Below are 11,919 nucleotides of genomic sequence, written 5' to 3'. Positions count from 1 at the left end.
TCCAGATTAATGCATTTGGTTGCTTGAAGCTTGGCAATAAAATCTCTCATGCTTTAGAAAAACCTTTCTAATCATTACTATTACCATTAGCTCAATGCTTAAAGTTCTATCCCACATCATGGTTTTGTTTATTTGTTTTAATAATCGGTATTTCTCAGAAAAAACCCTGATACTAAAGGAAGGGGAGTGGAGGAATGAGGATGGATCAAAGCTAAGCAAGGAGATTATGAGAAATGTACTGAAGAGGAGATGTCTGAGATGTTTTGAGAGCTACAGGACTCCCTGCAGTTGGCTCAGTTAGCTATAAATGGTCTTTTTTTACAAAATTGCTTATAGAGATTCCATCCCACTTAAATCATACTGAAAGTTTATGTTGTTGGTGTCCCTCTTTGAGCAGATGCTTTGCTGTGGCCAACAGAGACACTGCAATCCCATGAGAGGCCTCACTGCTCCCTGGTAATGGTCACATCCAAGGAAAACCCAGCAGGTTGGTTCTGTTTCAGGTTTAGAGTGGTAACTGCAGGTTCAGTGATAAATGTTGGATTTGAAACTTTCTTGTTTAATATCCCAGCCATTGAAAAACATCAAAAATAGAGAGAAAAGCTGAAAATACACACTGAGCTTCATTATTACAAAGTCTGACACAACAGCAATTCAGATCAATGGCAAACTTCTCACTGGTTCTCATGAGGACAGGATCAAGCCTATACAAAGCAGTTTTCCATTAAATATAGGACTCTCTTTTTTATAATAATTTAAGTCCTTTGACGACCAATTAGGGATTAGAAGACATGCCCATAATCAATGAGCTGGCAGGAATGATTAGCATGGACTTCAAGCACAGGTAAGTCTCATGTTAAAACAGCCTGCAAGCCACAAATGAGAACAAACAGCACCAAAATACAGAGTAAATTGAAAATGCCTTGAAAATTGCCTCCCCTTCATCCCTTTTAAGAGGTCTCATAAATCTTTTAGTAAACAAGTATGTTACAGAGGTACCAAGGAAACTGGAGACCTAAGAGGTAGTTTACATAACAAAAGCATCTTGCTGCTGAGTGCAGCACTCTGCAGTTCTGAGCCATGTGAGGCTGCCAGGTGATGTGCCAACCTTCCTGCTCCACTTCCAGGGCAGACAAGAAGCAGGGATAGGACTGCTTGAAATATCAGTTTATCTTCAAGGAATTCAGGTACTTGGCAGTAAAAAAACCCATGAACTTATACTCCTTACTTTCTCCAAGCATCACCACACTGCTTGCATTTGGCCCCCTGATCATTGCACACCACATACATTGATGTTTCAGTCTCAATGAATCTTTCTATAAATTTGTACTCTTTTTATATAACTCATTGTGGCTTTGTGAACATAGAAGTGTGGGTCTCATGTACCTGAATACATCCAGATTGGGATAACTGGAAAGAAAACTGCTGCTGCAGTTTGGTTTGGATGCAACAGGATCAGAACATTTGATAAAAGCTCTCTGTGGTGGAGCACTCCACTGTGTGCAAGAAATGCTCCTCTCTTTGTGGTCTTAAAACAACAAAGATTTTGTGTCTGCTCAAGGAATGTATTTCTCCTGTGTGGTGTCACAAAATGATAGCAGTCTGTGCTGAATTGGTCCACAAGAGGCAGTGTGCTGGATTAGAGAAATCTGACAGTTTGTAGTAGCAACTTGTGTGCTGTTGGTATGTTTAAATAGAATAATAATGTCAATCTGACTGTCCCTGCTAAAACAAAACACAAATGTAATTACATAGCCATTATCAAAGTGCTCTACACAGGCTGCTGGGCTGTGTATCAGCTGTGGTCTTGCAGTTCACTGGAGTCTGAGGATGAGAATCTGATAGACTTTTCTTTCACTTTCCCATGAATGGTGTTTCTTCACATAGTCTTTGGCCCTTGTTACAATTTCTCTTTCCATAATGGGGTCATTCATCAAACTCTTGGATAGTACAACAAACTCCTAAAAAAGATAAAGGAAATAATGCATTAAAATTTCCAGGAAGCTCTAATGATACTGAAATGGCTTAGCCCCTTGATTTTGGTAAAAACACTTCAACTGTCAGCCAGTATACAAAGCTTTTCAAAGTAATGTTTCAAGGTCAAGTCCTGTAGTTTATTTAGAAACTATGATAAAAAAATAATTATCCAATACAGCCTTTTATGCAGCCAAGCCCCCAGAGTGTTAAGAAAAATATAAACAACAAATTAAATGATGACACAAAAACTGTCTGCCTACCCAAGTGTTAGAAAACCAGGCAGGCTACAAATTAACTAATTCACCTTCTCTCCTGCATCAGATGCTGCATCTCAGCTGAGCTAAACTTACATCTCATTGCTACTGTAACATCTTGAGTTAAACTTCTGGTGAGACTAAAAAACTCAGTACATAAATATAGTCAGAATACAAAGAGGAGACAGCCAGAAACAAGCCCTTCTGGAGCAGCTGTGCCTGGGCAGTTACAGATACAGAAGTGTTCACTCAATAAGTTCTGCAAAGAAGTCCTGTAAGTATTAATTTTAACTTTTCTGAGCAAAATGCTAGATCTTGGATATTACAACTCTTCCTTTGCCTGCTCCTCTGCCACTCTAATTTATTTCTAGGGAAGAGAAATGGTGAACTTCAAACGTGTGAAAGGAGATTTGATGTCTGAACTAATCTATTCTGAGTAGCTGGTCTCATTTTCTATCAAGCTACAGCTTCCAGTACTTCAGCTTGATTGCAAATGTTCTCATATCTTTGCAAAACAGTGTCTTGGTTCAGCTCAGCTACTGTGTCAATGGAAAATTAATGTAATACATTACTACTATACGTTAATATAATACATTACTAACTAGTGGTGAAGAGCTGTGCACAGGGACACAGGGAACAAGAAGGATGGCAGAAGATACATAATTTACACAACCTGTCAGCTACTAAAGGAAATACCACAAATAAGATCAGACACTGGGTTAACTAGCAAACTATATTTGAAAACCTAAGTATACAGTGTATATAAATACATGCACAATGTATACAAATACATACAGAGATATCAAATCTTTGGTTACCCCAGAATCAGTGTTGTTGTGATGCACGTGATGGGCATGCGTAACACATAGCTATAAAATGACCCCTGGGAAACACTGGGATATGAAATCCCATTGAACATCTTATAATCCCTGCTGTGACTCTCAGTGACAAGACCAACTATCAATATGTGCCATGAAAGTCAGATCATCAGACGTGCACCTTAGTTCTGTTGGAAAGGTTGGTGAGTAGGTAATAAGAGTAAGATGATTTTCATATGTGCATATTATTATTATTATTGTTGTTGTGTTATTGTTATTATTATTGTTATTATTATTGTTATTATTATTGTTATTATTATTGTTATTATTATTGTTATTATTATTATATCTTATTTTATATGAAGACAGCACTGCTTGTAGTTGTTGCTCTGTCCACACAGCCAAGACCTTTGTACCCAGCCTGCTTTCCAGCCACATCCTTGCATCCAGGGACGTGCTAATCTAATTAATGTATTCAGTTCCTTGCTTGGGACTCGAGGTGTGAAGAGGCTTTTTGCTGACTGCTTGTGAGACCAACCCTAAAGATGGTTAAGTCTGGGCTAGAAAGCAGCCTGAGGCTGTGTCTCTCAGGCACAGGCAGTGACTCTGACTTGAGCCACGTTCTTTTCCTTCCTCTGGATCTGCCAAGAATACAGAGCAGGGGAAGTGGGAAAGACTTAGATGACTTATGCTGGCTTTATCCAATTGCCTGTATAATCACAGTAATAAATACTGCTCACACTGAACTACATTCCAACTTTAATTTTATGCTCCTGTGGAGGATTTTATTTCAAGTAATGTTTAAAAATAATTTATGTAAATTACCTTAAGAACAGAAGCAGCAATGTAACATTTCTTGACAGGTATTCCCATTAGCATTCTTTTAAATTGTGGATATAGAGGACAAAAACTTGGAAGCATGTAAATGATAGAAGAGATGAGATCCTGATTCCCAGTTCCAATGCTTAACACTGGGGATGATTTCAGGTAAATGCCAAACTGAGTCCAAAGCATAAAACTGAAGAAAGTTCAGGAGGGAGAAATGGCAAATACCAGGAGACAGAGAATGAGGACTTCTCAGCTTTACCCCTGCTTCATCTGCTAATCAGATGTGACCACCGACAAGTCACAATCTGACTGGAACCCCTGAGGGATTCACTCTGACTCAGCTGGGTTTTGCCTCCTCCCCTCCAAGCAGCTGCCTGAGCTTCTTTTCAGGTTTGGCCACAGCTTTGGGTGGCAAGAACTTCATTTTCCAGGTGTCTCCCTCAACTCCAGCTGACCCCCGTTCCAGTTGGGATTCCTGAAGTGGGGGCTCCCACTTTCAGAAGGCAGCCACAGAGCTTTGCAGGAAATTCACTTAATTTCAGCATTTAATTTCTCTATTCTACAAGCCCAAGATAATCAAACCACTTGGTGTGCCAGCAGGTCCCTTTATCACCTGTTGTGCTGTAAGGATTTGTGCAATGCCACATGTGATTGTAGATACAAAGTTAGGTTCAGTTTTGGTGAAAGAGGGGCAGAATTCAGGAAATATGATGATATTATATTGCTATTAAATGATAGGAAATACATGTTCAAAATACATAGTAAAATATATCAAATATCTTATTTATATAATAGAAAATATATAAATATTTATGAGATAAATATAGAATATAAATGTATTTTATATTACAAATATATAATAATATGTTATATAATATGTTACATATTAAATATTAATGTATTGTAGATTAAATATGAATGTATTTTATATATTTAATATTTATATAATCTCTTATTATAATAGATTAAAATATATTAAATTTTCATATTCTATATTCTGTTATCTAGTACATATAATGTGGATATATTCTCTATATTCTCTATTCTATAACTATAGATATGATATTATTATTATACATTATTATTACCAGGATTTAACACTAAAATTCAAACCAGTTCCAACTGGTTCAAACCAGTTCCGACTGGTTCAAACCGGTTCCAACCGGTTTAAACCCGTTCACACCGGTTCCGACCAGTTTAAACCGGTTCCGACTGGTTCAAACCGGTTCCGACCGGTTTAAACCCGTTCACACCGGTTCAAACCAGTTCAAACCGGTTTCGACCGGTTTAAACCGGTTCCGACCGGTTTAAACCGGTTCAAACCGGTTCTGACTGGTTCAAACCGGTTCCGACCGGTTAAAACCAGTTCAAACCGGTTCCGACCGGTTTAAACCGGTTCAAACCGGTTCCGATTGGTTCAAACCGGTTCCGACCGGTTTAAACAAGTTCAAACCGGTTCCGACCGGTTTAAACCGGTTCAAACCGGTTCCGACTGGTTCAAACCGGTTCCGACCGGTTAAAACCGGTTCAAACCGGTTCCGACCGGTTAAAACCGGTTTCGACTGGTTCAAACCGGTTCCGACCGGTTCAAACCGGTTCCGACCGGTTTAAACCGGTTCAAACCGGTTCCGACTGGTTCAAACCGGTTCCGACCGGTTTAAACCGCTTCAAACCGGTGCCGACCGGTTAAAACCGATTTCGACTGGTTAAAACCGGTTCCGACCGGTTAAAACCGGTTCCGACCGGTTTAAACCGGATCAAACCGGTTCCGACCGGTTTAAACCGGATCAAACCGGTTCCGACCGGTTTAAACCAGTTCAAACCGGTTCCGACCGGTTTAAATCGGTTACAACCGGTTCCGACCGGGTTAAACCGGTTCAAACCGGTTCCGACTGGTTCAAACCGGTTCCGACCGGTTTAAACCGGCTCAAACCGGTTCAAACCGGTTCCGACCGGTTTAAACCGGTTCAAACCGGTTCTGACTGGTTCAAACCGGTTCCGACCGGTTTAAACCAGTTCAAACCGGTTCCGACCGGTTTAAACCGGTTCAAACCGGTTCTGACCGGTTAAAACCGGTTTCGACTGGTTCAAACCGGTTCCCACCGGTTTAAAGCGGTCGGAACCGGTTCCGACCGGTTAAAACCGGTTCCGACCGGTTTAAACCGGTTCCGACCGGTCCAAACCGGTTTAAATCGGTTCCGACCGGTTTAAACCAGTTCAAACCGGTTCCGACCGGTTTAAACCGGTTCAAACCGGTTCCGACCGGTTTAAACCAGTTCAAACCGGTTCAAACCGGTTCCAACCAGTTTAAACCGGTTCAAACCGTTTCCGACCGGTTTAAACCGGTTACGACCGGTTCCGACCAGTTTAAACCGGTTCAAACCGGTTCCGACTGGTTCAAACCAGTTCCGACCGGTTTAAACCGGTTCAAACCGGTTCCGACCGGTTAAAACCGGTTTCGACTGCTTCAAACCGGTTCCGACCGGTTCAAACCGGTTCAAACCGGTTTCGACCGGTTTAAACCGGTTCCGACTGGTTCAAACCGGTTCCGACCGGTTAAAACCGGTTCCGACCGGTTTAAACCAGTTAAAACCGGTTCCGACCGGTTCAAACCAGTTCAAACCGGTTTCGACCGGTTTAAACCGGTTCCGACCGGTTTAAACCGGTTCAAACCGGTTCCGACTGGTTCAAACCGGTTCCGACCGGTTAAAACCAGTTCAAACCGGTTCCGACCGGTTTAAACCGGTTCAAACCGGTTCCGACTGGTTCAAACCGGTTCAGACCGGTTTAAACCGCTTCAAACCGGTGCCGACCGGTTAAAACCGATTTCGACTGGTTAAAACCGGTTCCGACCGGTTAAAACCGGTTCCGACCGGTTTAAACCGGATCAAACCGGTTCCGACCGGTTTAAACCGGATCAAACCGGTTCCGACTGGTTCAAACCGGTTCCGACCGGTTAAAACCAGTTCAAACCGGTTCCGACCGGTTTAAACCGGTTCAAACCGGTTCCGATTGGTTCAAACCGGTTCCGACCGGTTTAAACCGGTTCCGATTGGTTCAAACCGGTTCCGACCGGTTTAAACCGGTTCAAACCGGTTCCGACTGGTTCAAACCGGTTCCGACCGGTTAAAACCGGTTCAAACCGGTTCCGACCGGTTAAAACCGGTTTCGACTGGTTCAAACCGGTTCCGACCGGTTAAAACCGGTTCCGACCGGTTTAAACCGGTTCAAACCGGTTCCGACTGGTTCAAACCGGTTCCGACCGGTTAAAACCAGTTCAAAACCGGTTCCGACCGGTTTAAACCGGTTCAAACCGGTTCCGACTGGTTTAAACCGGTTCCGACCGGTTTAAACCGGTTCAAACCGGTGCCGACCGGTTAAAACCGATTTCGACTGGTTAAAACCGGTTCCGACCGGTTAAAACCGGTTCCGACCGGTTTAAACCGGATCAAACCGGTTCCGACCGGTTTAAACCGGTTCAAACCGGTTCCGACTGGTTCAAACCGGTTTAAACCGGTTGAGACCGGTTCCGACTGGTTCCGACCGGTTTCGACCTGTTAAAACCGGTTCAAACCGGTTTCGACCGGTTCAAACCGGTTCCGACTGGTTCAAACCAGTTCCGATCGGTTTAAACCAGTTCAAACTGGTTCCGACCGGTTTAAACCAGTTCAAACAGGCTCCGACTGGTTCAAACCGGTTCAAACCGGTTCCGACCGATTAAAAGCGGTTCCGACCGGTTCAAACCGGTTCAAACCGGTTCCGACCGGTTTAAACCGGTTTTGACTGGTTCAAACCGGTTCCGACCGGTTAAAACCGGTTCAACCGGTTTCGTCCGGTTCAAACCGGTTTCGACAGGTTCAAACCTGTTCCGACCGGTTTAAAACCGGTTTCGACTGGTTCAAACCGGTTCCGACCGGTTAAAACCGGTTCTGGCCGGTTTAAACCGGTTCAAACCGGTTCCGACTGGTTAAAACCGGTTCCGACCGGTTAAAACCAGTTCAAACCGGTTCCGACCGGTTTAAACCGGTTGAAACCGGTTCCGACTGGTTCAAACCGGTTCCGACCGGTTCAAACCGTCCCGACCGGTTAAGACCGGTTCCGATCGGTTTAAACCGGTTCCGACTGGTTCAAACCGGTTCTGACCGGTTAAAACCGGTTCCGACCGGTTAAAACCGGTTCAAACCAGTTCAAACCGGTTTCGACCGGTTTAAAACGCGTTCCGACTGGTTCAAACCGGTTCCGACCGGTTTAAAAGTGGTTCCGACCGGTTTAAACCGGTTCAAACCGGTTCTGACTGGTTCAAACCGGTTCCGACCGGTTAAAACCAGTTCAGACCGGTTCCGACCGGTTTAAACCGGTTGAAACCGGTTCCGACTGGTTCAAACCGGTTCCGACCGGTTTAAACAAGTTCAAACCGGTTCCGACCAGTTTAAACCGGTTCAAACCGGTTCCGACTGGTTCAAACCGGTTCCGACCGGTTTAAACAAGTTCAAACCGGTTCCGACCGGTTTAAACCGGTTCAAACCGGTTCCGGCCAGTTCAAACCGGTTCCGACCGGTTAAAACCGATTCCGACCGGTTAAAACCGGTTTCGACTGGTTCAAACCGGTTCCGACCGGTTGAAACCGGTTCCGACTGCTTCAAACCGGTTCCGACCGGTTAAAACCGGTTCAAACCGGTTTCGACCGGTTCAAACCGGTTCCGACTGGTTCAAACCAGTTCCGATCGGTTTAAACCAGTTCAAACTGGTTCCGACCAGTTTAAACCAGTTCAAACTGGTTCCGACCAGTTTAAACCAGTTCAAACAGGCTCCGACTGGTTCAAACCGGTTCAAACCGGTTCCGACCGATTAAAACCGGTTCCGACCGGTTTAAACCGGTTCAAACCGGTTCCGACCGGTTTAAACCGGTTTTGACTGGTTCAAACCGGTTCCGACCGGTTAAAACCGGTTCAAACCGGTTTCGTCCGGTTCAAACCGGTTTCGACAGGTTGAAACCTGTTCCGACCGGTTCAACCGGTTCAAAACCGGTTCCGACTGGTTCAAACCGGTTCCGACCGGTTTAAACCGGCTCAAACCGGTTCCGACCGGTTTAAACCGGTTACGACCGGTTCCGACCGGGTTAAACCGGTTCAAACCGGTTCCGACCGGTTCAAACCAGTTCAAACCGGTTTCGACCGGTTTAAAACGGTTCCGACCGGTTTAAACCGGTTCAAACCGGTTCTGACTGGTTCAAACCGGTTCCGACCGGTTAAAACCAGTTCAAACCGGTTCCGACCGGTTTAAACCGGTTCAAACCGGTTCCGATTGGTTCAAACCGGTTCCGACCGGTTTAAACCGGTTCCGATTGGTTCAAACCGGTTCCGACCGGTTTAAACCGGTTCAAACCGGTTCCGACTGGTTCAAACCGGTTCCGACCGGTTAAAACCGGTTCAAACCGGTTCCGACCGGTTAAAACCGGTTTCGACTGGTTCAAACCGGTTCCGACCGGTTAAAACCGGTTCCGACCGGTTTAAACCGGTTCAAACCGGTTCCGACTGGTTCAAACCGGTTCCGACCGGTTAAAACCAGTTCAAACCGGTTCCGACCGGTTTAAACCGGTTCAAACCGGTTCCGACTGGTTCAAACCGGTTCCGACCGGTTTAAACCGGTTCAAACCGGTGCCGACCGGTTAAACCGATTTCGACTGGTTAAAACCGGTTCCGACCGGTTAAAACCGGTTCCGACCGGTTTAAACCGGATCAAACCGGTTCCGACCGGTTTAAACCGGTTCAAACCGGTTCCGACTGGTTCAAACCGGTTTAAACCGGTTGAAACCGGTTCCGACTGGTTCCGACCGGTTTCGACCTGTTAAAACCGGTTCAAACCGGTTTCGACCGGTTCAAACCGGTTCCGACTGGTTCAAACCAGTTCCGATCGGTTTAAACCAGTTCAAACTGGTTCCGACCGGTTTAAACCAGTTCAAACAGGCTCCGACTGGTTCAAACCGGTTCAAACCGGTTCCGACCGATTAAAAGCGGTTCCGACCGGTTCAAACCGGTTCAAACCGGTTCCGACCGGTTTAAACCGGTTTTGACTGGTTCAAACCGGTTCCGACCGGTTAAAACCGGTTCAAACCGGTTTCGTCCGGTTCAAACCGGTTTCGACAGGTTCAAACCTGTTCCGACCGGTTAAAACCGGTTTCGACTGGTTCAAACCGGTTCCGACCGGTTAAAACCCGTTCTGGCCGGTTTAAACCGGTTCAAACCGGTTCCGACTGGTTAAAACCGGTTCCGACTGGTTAAAACCAGTTCAAACCGGTTCCGACCGGTTTAAACCGGTTGAAACCGGTTCCGACTGGTTCAAACCGGTTCCGACCGGTTCAAACCGGTTCCGACCGGTTAAGACCGGTTCCGATCGGTTTAAACCGGTTCCGACTGGTTCAAACCGGTTCTGACCGGTTAAAACCGGTTCCGACCGGTTAAAACCGGTTCAAACCAGTTCAAACCGGTTTCGACCGGTTTAAACCGGTTCCGACTGGTTCAAACCGGTTCCGACCGGTTAAAAGTGGTTCCGACCGGTTTAAACCGGTTCAAACCGGTTCTGACTGGTTCAAACCGGTTCCGACCGGTTAAAACCAGTTCAGACCGGTTCCGACCGGTTTAAACCGGTTGAAACCGGTTCCGACTGGTTCAAACCGGTTCCGACCGGTTTAAACAAGTTCAAACCGGTTCCGACCGGTTTAAACCGGTTCAAACCGGTTCCGGCCAGTTCAAACCGGTTCCGACCGGTTAAAACCGGTTCAAACCGGTTCCGACCGGTTTAAACCGGTTTTGACTGGTTCAAACCGGTTCCGACCGGTTAAAACCGGTTCAAACCGGTTTCGTCCGGTTCAAACCGGTTTCGACAGGTTGAAACCTGTTCCGACCGGTTCAAACCGGTTCAAACCGGTTCCGACTGGTTCAAACCGGTTCCGACCGGTTTAAACCGGCTCAAACCGGTTCAAACCGGTTCCGACCGGTTTAAACCAGTTCAAACCGGTTCCGACCGGTTTAAACCGGTTCAAACCGGTTCCGACCGGTTTAAACCAGTTCAAACCGGTTCCGACTAAACCGGTTCAAACCGGTTCCGACTGGTTCAAACCAGTTCCGACCGGTTTAAACCAGTTCAAACCGGTTCCGACCGGTTAAAACCGGTTTCGACTGGTTCAAACCGGTTCCGACCGGTTTAAACCGGTTCCGACCGGTTTAAACCGGTTCAAACCGGTTCCGACCGGTTTAAACCGGTTCCGACTGGTTAAAACCGGTTCAAACCGGTTTCGTCAGGTTCAAACCGGTTTCGACTGGTTCAAACCGGTTCCGACCAGTTAAAACCGGTTCCGACCGGTTCAAACCGGTTTCGTCCGGTTTAAATCGGTTCCGACCGGTTAAAACCGGTTCAAACCGGTTTCGACCGGTTCAAACCGGTTCCAACCGGTTTAAACCAGCTCAAACCGGTTTCAAACCGGTTCCGACCGGTTCAAACCGGTTTTGACCTGTTCCGACCGGTTGAAACCGGTTCAATCCGGTTTAAACCGGTTCCGACTGGTTAAAACCGGTTCCGACCGGTTCAAACCGGTTCCGACCGGTTTAAACCAGTTCCGACCGGTTCAAACCGGTTCCGACCGGTTCAAACCGGTTTCAACCGGTTTAAATCGGTTCCGACCGGTTAAAACCGGTTCAAACCGGTTTCGACCGGTTCAAACCGGTTCCGACCGGTTTAAACCAGCTCAAACCGGTTCAAACCGGTTCCGACCGGTTTAAACCGGTTCAAACCGGTTCCGACCGGTTTAAACCCGGTTTAAACCGGTTACGACCGGTTTAAACCAGTTCAAACCGGTTCCGACCGGTTCAAACCGGTTCCGACTGGTTCAAACCAGTTCCGACCGGTTAAAACCGGTTCAAACCGGTTTCGTCCGGTTCAAACCGGTTTCGACAGGTTCAAACCGGTTCCGACCGGTTTCGACCGGTTAAAACCGGTTTCGACTGGTTCAAACTGGTTCCGACTGGTTTAGACCGGTTCAAACC

At 46.0% G+C, this 11,919-nt stretch overlaps 1 protein-coding gene across 1 annotated transcript in view; it reads right to left on the bottom strand.

The window, feature by feature from the left end:
- Positions 1-542: 542 nt before the first annotated feature.
- GLT1D1 (glycosyltransferase 1 domain containing 1) overlaps positions 543-11,919 on the bottom strand; it is a 48,557-nt gene continuing 37,180 nt past the window's right edge. The window contains exon 12 of the mRNA XM_030460550.1: positions 543-1,961. Coding sequence (XP_030316410.1) covers positions 1,815-1,961 — 147 coding nt within the window. The 3' untranslated portion in view covers positions 543-1,814. The remainder of the gene's footprint in view (positions 1,962-11,919) is intronic.

The sequence above is a fragment of the Calypte anna genome, chromosome 15, assembly GCF_003957555.1.
Source record: "Calypte anna isolate BGI_N300 chromosome 15, bCalAnn1_v1.p, whole genome shotgun sequence".
Lineage (NCBI taxonomy): Eukaryota > Metazoa > Chordata > Aves > Apodiformes > Trochilidae > Calypte > Calypte anna.
Note: the sequence above shows the minus strand (reverse complement) of the source record. Positions and strands in the feature narration are given on the sequence as shown.